Source organism: Mandrillus leucophaeus, unplaced genomic scaffold (genome assembly GCF_000951045.1).
Source record: "Mandrillus leucophaeus isolate KB7577 unplaced genomic scaffold, Mleu.le_1.0 Scaffold1042, whole genome shotgun sequence".
Taxonomy (NCBI): domain Eukaryota; kingdom Metazoa; phylum Chordata; class Mammalia; order Primates; family Cercopithecidae; genus Mandrillus; species Mandrillus leucophaeus.
Window position 1 is genome coordinate 640,557 of NW_012098566.1, and position 10,277 is coordinate 650,833.

Here is a 10,277-nt window from a genome sequence, read left to right on the forward strand (position 1 = left end):
GAGATCGTGCCACTGTACTCCAGCCTGGGGGACAAGAGTGAGACTTTGTCTCAAAAAAAAAAAAAAAAGAAAAGAAAACACATTCCAGGAGAGGTAATATGTAGGCTTGATAGAGCCAAGGCATGATCTGGGTCTAGATTCAGTAATGTATTTATTTTAATATACATATAACCATACAAGGCTACAGAACTTTCCACTCTGTTAACTAGAGGCCCTTTGGCTCAAACAGCAAAAATAACCAGTACAAAAAGTCCATTCAAACAACCCACACCTCTGTGGTTGAGATTTGACAAGCTCTTGTATCAATCCGTCCAGCTGAATCCAGCTTTAATACAGACTTTTATTTATTGCCTCTAAATTTCTAGTCATGCCAGTAGAAAACATTTGATACATGTTTCAATAAGCATAGTAGAATTTTAGAAACATTTTTCCAAAGAACACAGAGCTAATCCAGCTCCAGTTGTAACAACAAGTTCAATTTGGTATTAAAATAGAGCAACCAGATTGCTAGGCAAGCTCACCTCTCTTACGACAAATTAGAAATGGTATTATCCATTAATTTCCACCCTGTGCAGCTGAATAATGCCATTGACAGATGCTAATTTTCTTAAATTGTAGGCAGCAAATGATGCATGAATACGACAGCAACACACTTTTTAGAGGCTCTTGATAGTCATCAAAAAGTGAATTTATGTAAAGTTCGATGTAATCACTATCAACTATGGTATCATGTTAGTGCCTTCTAATGACTGTCTTAAATCCATCTGTTGTCCTCTTTTCTCTATTAACACTAATGGGGGTCTAGGCAGGAATAAAATATCCCATGTGTTGTATTAACAGACCGTCCAATTTATAACATTCATATGATTCCTCAGGACAAGACCTATGCAAATAACGACATCTAAAATCTTACCCATCATTGCATTATAAGCATTTCATTCTATATGTATATAAGTGCTTCCTAATTTTTTCCAGTGGTTTAACAAAATTTTATTTCTGCTCACTTTATAATTTAATGTGTGTTGGGTAGCTCTTGGTGTTTCTTATTTTTTAAGCTTATATTTATTGAGTGTTCATTCTGTATTTTCTATTTTTAGATTTTACAACAGCCCTAAAGTTTGGCCCTGTTCTACGCAGGAACCTGAGGTTTAGAGAAATTCATGTTATAAGTGATGGGAATTTAGAACAGGAACTCAGCAGTCTGACATTAAAGTCAACCATGACTAGAGCAATTAATTTTTTACCATTACTGGCAAGAATCTTTCTGTCCTGTTGGATTTGAAGAAGGTGTTATATAAAAATATGGGCTAAGGACAGATCAGTTATTGGATGTCAAAATCTTCTCTTTTGGGTTAGGCTGTTGAGGTAACAAAGGAATTGAAGGCACACCTTTGGTCTTGTTACCAAGATTGGACTTAAACGAGATAGCCATAAATGTACATAATGTTAAATTGAGTGATTTCAGAGAAGGACGAGATGGTATACATGCTTGTTCTCAGTGGTCTCTGCTTGCTTTACAGTATCCTGTGAGATGTAACAAAACTGCAGTATTCAAAGCATGGCTCAGAGTGAGCGGAGAGAAAGGGCATGGCTCAGGTGTTCCTTTCTTTGTGTTCCCCAGCACTGGGTGCTGGTTCTGGATTCTGTTCAGAGTCTAACTTCTCATTGAACCATGCTTAGTCTCATTGAGCCAGGGTCCTAGCTTATGAATTTCCTGTACTGAGGCCTTACCTGGGAGTTATGCCTGCTTTTGTTTCGCCCTCTCACTGGCAGAGAGAGAGAGCCTTTCCCAGTCCCTGTTGCTGTGACTTTGATGTTGAGATTCCTCATGATACCTCTCTGCTACCATTCCCCATCAAATCTCTCCCCTGGCTCCTTGCTTTTCAACCTAGGACCTAGGAGTCCTCCACGATCACCCAGACCTCTGGGGTCCCTGACCTGGGCCATAGGAACTACCATCTTGAGGAGTTGAGGGAAGATGCTCCTAGCTAGTTTGCCATGCAAGAATACAAAATGCATTTTTTTTGCTATGAATTATTAAAAGTAATATTATAAAATATGTACAGAAATTAATAGAGAATAATTCTATACAACTCTGTATACCTATCAGCCAGCTTTATCAAAGCTTAGTATTTGCTACATTCTCTAGATACATTAAAAAATTTCATATTAAATTTATTAAAACCACAAGTCAAAAACTTAATTCCTCATTTACACTTTTAAGTTGAAGTAGCAAGCCCTATTATTCCCTGCTGGTAATTTTTAAAACAATAAAATATTACAGATCCAAAATACTCCTCCCTGCACCCACCCCTCATTTTCTCTGCCAGAGATGGCTACAATTCTGAATTTGCTGTTTATCACTTACAAGAAGAAATATTATTTGTTTCAATATCTTTCAATATGATTCTTTTGTGTATGTGTGACCTGGCCTAAGTACCCAGTTACCGTGTTTTATTCTGTTGCTATGGTGGTGGTGGAGGATGCAGGTCTTATGATAATATGAAATGTGATAGTATATTGACTGCTTTTCCATGTCCTAGGTCGAGTGACTAAGTGTATTATCTCCTTTAATCTTATCTACCACTTTGTAAGTTATTATCCCCCTTTTAGAGATGGGAATATTAGGGGCTTGGAATTAAATAAGTTGCTCAACTGCATGTGACTGTAAAAACTGGGTTGCAGACTGTGCAAGGTGGCTCATGCCTGTAATCCCAGCACTTTGGGAGGCTGAGGCGGGCGGATCACTTGAGGCCAGGAGGCGGAGGTTGCAGTGAGCCAAGATTGTGCCATTGTACAACATGGTAAAACCCCGTCTCTGCTAGAAACAAAAATTATCTGGGCATGGTGATGCGTGCCTGTAATCCTATCTACTCAGGAGGCTGAGGCAGGAGAACTGCTTGAACCTGGGAGGTGGAGGTTGCAGTGAGCCGAGACACCATTGTACTCCAGCCTGAGTGAAATAGACCCTGTCTCAAAAAACAAAACAAAACAAAAAACCCTAGGTTGCAGACCCATTTGTGCCTGATTCCAAGCCTGTGGTTTGAATCACTCTGCTCCCATCTTTCCAGGTGCTTTTCTCTCTTAATATATGTTATTTTTGTGTAAATATAGAATCATTCTATTTTAATTTATAACTTGTTCTTCACCGAAGCATATGTGATGAATATTTTCCTGGAGTAGATTGGGCTTTGGAGTCAGAATCCTGATTTTTGCCCATTTGTGTAGCTGTATCCCCTTGCCTAGTTATGTACCTCTCTGGGTTTAAACTGGAGATAATAGTACCTATCCCATATGATTGTTAGGATGTGGCAGTGCCTGGTATATAATAAGGCCTCAATGTATTTTAGCTATTATGTTATACTTGTAAAGGAAATTTAAGAAAATTATCTGTTCAGTGGTTTTCTTCCTGTTGAGACTTCACTAATTATTGTTCTAATAGTATGGTTTCCCTGCCTTTCAGTCAACAAACATTTACTGAACATTTACTAAGTGCCAGGCCCTATAACAGGTACTGGGGATACAGAAAAGAATAAACTTATTTCCTCACATCAAGGGAATTATATAGAGACAGTCTAATAATTATTTTCTGTCTTGTATTATTATTCTTATTATTTTATTTGTTGAGATGGGGTCTCACTCTGTCACCCAGGCTGGAGTGCAGTGGTGCGATCTTGGCTCACTGCAACCTCCTAGGCTCAAGCTGTCCTCCCATCTCAGCTTCCTGAATAGCTGGGACCACAGATTTGGCTACCACACCTGGCAAACTTTTTAATTTTTTGTAGAGATGGGGCCTCACTATGTTGCCCAGGTTGGTCTTGAACCCTTAGGCTCAAGGGAACTGCTCACCTCAGCCTTCCAAAGTGTTGGTGTTATAGACATGAGCCACTGCACCTAGCCTAATAATTATTTTCTACTAAAGGAAAAAAAGATTTGTTGAATTCTTCACTGAATAAAAATACTTTGCCTTTAATTTTTTCTATTTTACATTAAATTCTCCCAAGTTTTTTTTTTTTTTTTTTTTTTTTTTTTTTTTTTTTTTTTTTAAATCTACCCTCAGTTTTCTTTAACATGAAGCATATGGAGGCAGAACAACAGTGAGGCTATAGTGGGTTCTCTCCATCATGTAAACCTTGGCATCATATAGCTTCTGTACCTCTTATCATTCCCTTTCCAAAACATGAACAAAGAAAATGCAAATAAACTACAAATAAATAAATACAAATAAAATATAGAAAATGACATAAGAGGGAGAAAAAAATGGATTCAGATTATTAGAGGTTTATATATTTTTAACAAGTGAGCCCTTCAAATACTGAGTGATTTCTGTATTAAAGAAACCATTTATCCCTGTAATATTAATGCAACATTCCTAAATGCAATCTATAGTTTTCCTGCTCTTCCTCATTAATTACCTGCTTTTGGGCCTACAGGGGACCTGTTTCTCAAAGCCATTCTTAGTTCAGCTTTTAGTTCACATTTTGAAATAAGGCAAGGAAAAAATTAAAATTCTAGACATCAAATGCAGCATACCTTGTCCAAAAATATGTCTGAATGTTTTCGAGATGGTGATCAGAACCACAGAGGTTCACTATCACGGAATCTTCAATGATAGTGTTTAAATTAATTGACATTTGCTGCATTTATTTGCTTGGAAAAGGTCAATCTATTATGTGGAGTTGGCAGGAAGCAGGTGACAAAAATCAGTATCACATTTTGTTTGTTGTAAGAATATATAGGTTGTAGAAAGAAAGTCTAGAGGAAAGTCACTAAAGTGTTGATTGTGGTTTTCTTTGGTGTGATGATAGGTAATTTTTGTTCCTTTGTATATATTTGCATTTTCTTCTTGTGAATGAAAAGCTCATCCCAAATAAAGAGGATACTTTTCATTTTTACTGCTGTTATGGCTAAATAGTTAACATTTACTGAGTACTGTACTTACAAATTTCTCTAATGCCCTCAATAACTACATAGTCAGGTCTATCGCCCCCATTTTAGAGATGGAAAAAACCAAGTCCAAGAGAGACTAAGTTTCCCAGTGTCATTCGGCTACAGAGCAGGATTTCAAAAGAAGATCTAATTTATCTCCAGAGTCTGTGCTTTCACTCTATAATAAAAGAGTGGAAAAGCAATTTTGGCAAAAGAAGCCATTTTTTCCTCTGCAACTAAAATATAAATTTTTGAAAGCACTTGGCTTAAATAAAGCAATGGACTTCTTCACATGGACAATTGATGGGAGATGCCCCTAGCTCCTGTGCTTTGACAGTGCTGGTAGTTAGCATGTACAGTAATGGTAAACTAGTTAATATACTGCAATCGTTATTAACCAGTGCAATATGCTTGTGGGATGCATGCCTGAGGGAAGAATGAGGAACAGATGTTACCTGTGCTACAGGGCCACCAGCTATGCATGCTGTAATCCCTCATGATTCTGGAGAGGAATGAGGCTGGAGTCCCCAACACATGGCCCTCAAATGAGATTCTCTGTGTGGTCTGCCATCTTGTCATTGTCTTTTTATGGAAGAAAATGTCTACAAGCCCTTTCATCGTTTAGTAAATATTTATTGAGCAGCTATTATGGCCAGTAATTATGCTAATATTGGGGCAAAACAGATGAAAATTAAACGCAGTCTCGACTTTTACTGACCTTTATTGCTATGTGAATATTCATGTCCATCCTAACTTTCCTGAAGTCAAAAAGCATTTCTTGTGTGTTAATATTAGTCAATTCCATGCACCAAGGAAGTAACACAGTGTGAATTGGTTCAGCTGTTTGACTTTTAAAAACATATATGTATATATTAGAGTTCACATATATGTATATATTAGAGTTCAAGGTTGATGGAAATTGCTCAGTGTACCTAGACTGACATTGATGTCCTGATTTATGCAAATGGATATGATTATGTATCCCACAGACAGGGTTGGATGGCCACCTGCACTTCAGAGAAAAAGGGCTGGGGGAGAGGCACCAGCCCCATTTCATTTTGAAAGAATTCTGCTTCCTTTTGTTGGTCATGATCTCCACTTTGTAGATTATTTTATAATTGAGTCCTAGATCACTTTCCATATTAGATTTTTTCAAAAAACACAAATGCACACGCTTGCTTCTGTGATGCTAAGAATGCTTTGTGTACTTATATATATTCTCAACGCATTCCCTTGGTATAGGCAGATGGAAAAAAAAACACCTCATCCTACCTTGATGAGGCTACACTCATGCAGGAGATCATGTTGGAGGTCAGGGCCAGACCCTGCCACTGGATCTCCTGACTGAAATAGAACACGTTTTCCCAGGTTGCTATTAATAAATGTTATTACTGGGTATGGCAGAAGTAATACAGAACAAGTCTGGCCAGGAATAGACACCCAACCCTCACCCCCATTGCAATAAGACTACTGCCGTCTGCCTGTCACTTACATTTTCTTCTCTTTAACTCCAACAGGGAGATACCTCCTTCCAAACCCAGTGGCGGGACAGGCCTGGCCGGCCTCTGCGGAGACGTCCAACCTCGTGCGCATGCGCAGCCAGGCCCTGGGCCAGTCGGCGCCCTCGCTCACCGCCAGCCTGGTGAGTGTCCGCGGGCGCCGGTGGAGGCTGCTCTAGCTCACCACCTCCCTGGGGACAATTTAAGTTAATTGAGTTTAACTATATTTAAACGTACCCACATGTGACGTTAAGCACAGATTTGGCAATGTGAAATTCCTTGCTTTCAATGTGCTAATTTCTACGCCTGTACCCGGTTTGGAGGATTTCTCTCAATTTTGGCCTCATCTCTACCCTTCTCCCAAAAGAAATGAAAGTATTTCTAGGCCTTTTTGTAGCTTTTTATTTGGAAATAATATAAAACTTATGGAAAAGTTGCAAGAATAAGAAAAATTCTTAGAATACCAGTTTATCCTTTATCTAGATTGACTAATTAACGCCTTGCCCAATTAGCTTTAATTTCCTTTCTCTTTGTGTATATGTGTATGTATGTGTGTATATGTACATACACACATGATTTTTGAGCTATTTGAGAGTGCATAATCTATATATCATAGACCTTTCTTATCACGGTTATCAACTGGAGTAAATTTATGACTGATACAATCCAGTTATCTACTCTGTCACCTGTATTTCAGTTTTATCAATTGGCTCATTAATGTCCTTTATAGCATTTTCCTTCTTCCAGTGTAGGATCCAGTCTAGGGTCATGTGTTGCATGAAATTGTCCCTCTCTTTAGTCCCCAGACATCTGGGATGTTTCCACAGCCTTTGTCTTTTATGACATTTGACATTTTTGAAGAATTGTTTAATGGCTTATTTTTAAGGGAATATTTCTCGTATTTGTTTGCTCTCTCCTCATGGTGAGATTCAGGATTTTACATTCCAGGCAAGAATACGACACTGGTGATGTCGTGTCCTCTTAAGGAATGAGCTCTGGAGGCCCATCACATCCATCTGCCCCTCTCTGTGATGTTAATTGTGATCATCCAGTCAAAGTGTTGCCTGATTTCTCTCTGTAGTTACCACTTTCTCTCTCCCAATCTATGAGCAACATGGGAGGTACTTTTAAGCAATGCAGATACGCTTTTCATCAAAATTTCCCCAAGAATCCATAGGTGATTCTTGCCTGGATCACTCTTTTCTGTGTTTGAAAATGGTGATTTTTCCAACTTCACACTCTCCATAAATACATGTGTATTTGTTAGCAGCATGGACTCAAACATTTCTATTTTTTCCCCAGTGTAGACCTTTATATTTAACATGCTTATTAGTTTTTTTTTTTTTTTTTTTTTTTTTTTTGTGCTGGTGGCCCTTTCCTAGTTTTGGCCTTTGACTCAACTTAGAAGTCTGTACAAGTTACTTTTGCATGGCTGGTAGGGTTGTATGATATGGAAATAGATTTTTAAACATTTTTTATTGATGAAGATGCAAATGATATATAAATCAACGTATTGTGTCTTCTAATTTTATGCATTGGTAATAAATTATGTTGGATATTTGGAAATAATGCAGTAATGGATAGAGATTTTGTTCAGGTCTAGTCTCTAGTCCTGCTTTTGCCATTAGATAGCTGTATAAACTTGGACAAGTCCGTCTCTCAAATTCTCTCACCTCATTTGTACCTGTAAGGTGAAAAGAGGCATTAAACAGTCTATAAAGTCCCTTTCTTCTCTAGAATTCCCTGATTCTTCTTTCAGAATAATTTTGAATGTGTGAAATAATTATTTTTAAAGAAATTTCTTTCAGGATAGTGTATGACTTCAAAATTGACTAAACCAAAATTCATCTTTTTTCTCTCATGAAAATACTGGGACTTTTAATTCATTTTTATTTTCATTTTTAGGGACAAATCTTGCTTTTTTGCCCAGGCTGGAATACAGTGGCGCCATCATAGCTCACTGCCACCTCAAACTCCTGGGCCAAGGGATCCTCCTGCCTCAGCCTCCTGATTAGCTGGGACTACAGGCGCATGCTACTGTGCCTGACTGGGGCTTATTTTTAAAAGATACAATTAACGTGATGGTAGAGAGCATTTTCCTCCATCCTACCCCCAAGTCCAAAGGGACTTTTTCTCCTTAGGGAATTTTATTAAAAGCTTATTTTACTCTGATTATTTACTTTTTAAGGAAAGAGGAAAATACTTCACAATTCATGATTTTTTTTTTTTGACAGAAGTGCTTTCTTAGCCACTGCAACTTTATTCTTCACACCTAAATAGTAATCCTGTATGTTTATTGTCAAGTCAATCATTGTGATTCAAACAACACTGTCACAAATATGTGACAGTGATAATATGTCTTCTTAAGTAATATATCTTCTTTTTGTTTGTTTGTTTGTTTTTTGAGACGGAATTCTCTCTTGGTGCCCAGGCTGGAGTGCAGTGGCGCAATCTTGGCTCACGTTCAGGCAGTTCTCCTGCCTCAGCCCCCGAGTAGCTGGGATTACAGAAGTGCACCACCATGCCTGACTAATTTTTGCATTTTTAGTAGAGACGGCGTTTTGCCATGTTGGCCAGGCTGGTCATGAACTCCTGATCTCAGGTGATACTCCTGCCATGGCCTCCCAAGGTGCTGGGATTACAGGCATTAGCCACCATGTCCAGCCATTCTTAAGTAATACATCTTTTTACTAATACTAATGGTCATATACCAAGAAACAGAAACTGACTTATTCATTGATGAAATGCATGTCACGTGACCTAAGATATTTGGGAAGAGGATGCAGTAAGAACTATCAGTAGAAAACATGAGAAGAGGACCTCCCAAAATCTATCAGATGATATTGTTATCAAGGAATCACTTAAATTATTAGCTTGTTTACTTGCAGGTTTTTGTGTTTATAGTGTTTGCTTAATATAACACTGGGGAAAATGCTGAAATACCATGTAGAAAAAACTTATAATAGTATCTGGCATATAACAAGTCACAAATGTTAGCAATATTATTATTTCTGTTGTTGTTATTATATTGTAGGTAAGCTTGGGCACAGAAGCCAGAATGTGATTAGTCATTGACTACTAGATAGTGAAGATGTAAAATTTAACCCTTATCTTTCCCTTCAGAGAGTTCATTAGTTCCTAATTGTAGTCTATGGAAAACTACTTGCCCCTCACCTTCTGTTGTATTAAGAGCAGCAGCCAGAGAAGAGCTGCCAGACGGACGACCATCTTGATTTCCTTATTACTCTGCTGCCATGTGCCCAGATTTCGATGCCCTATCACTTATGTTGACATGTCACTCGAGTACATGTTAGTGACCTTTTCTGCTTTTGGTACCCCTTGTCAAACCACACAGTTAAAGGGGCATTAAAGTTGATCTGTTTTGTTTCTGCCTCATTTAGATTGGATTATATCAAAATTATCTCTGCCAATTACAGCTAATAGATCTGAGAGAGAATTGTGCTGAAGAGGTGGGAATGTACACCTTGTAGAATTTTGTTCTTTGTGTTTATGCCAAATATCTCTCTGCTAGACTGCAAGCCCCTTGAGAGCAGAATTCTTGTCTGATTTTTACTTTTTACTTTTCACTGCTCTCAGCACAAGGCCTTGCACATAGAAGGTGTTCAATAAATAATGTTGAAGGAACAAATAATTATTTATGGAAAAGCGACATTTTTTTTTTTAGTTGCAAAGTGAGCATGATGGTGTGATTCTTCATGCTGTAATGGGTGGCCTAATAAGATCATCCATCTAAAATCTCTATGGCTTTGCTATTCAGTGTGCATCTTACAATTGTGATTGGCCTTAAAGCCCATGTTACAGGCTAAATCCCATTTAGTGTCACATCAG

The 10,277-nt window shown here is 38.0% G+C and overlaps 1 protein-coding gene across 1 annotated transcript in view; it reads left to right on the top strand.

The window, feature by feature from the left end:
* LOC105539988 overlaps positions 1–6,607 on the top strand; it is a 44,009-nt gene extending 37,402 nt beyond the window's left edge. The window contains exon 4 of the mRNA XM_011980466.1: positions 6,447–6,607. Within this exon, the coding sequence (XP_011835856.1) occupies positions 6,447–6,607 (161 nt within the window). The remainder of the gene's footprint in view (positions 1–6,446) is intronic.
* Positions 6,608–10,277: the final 3,670 nt, after the last annotated feature.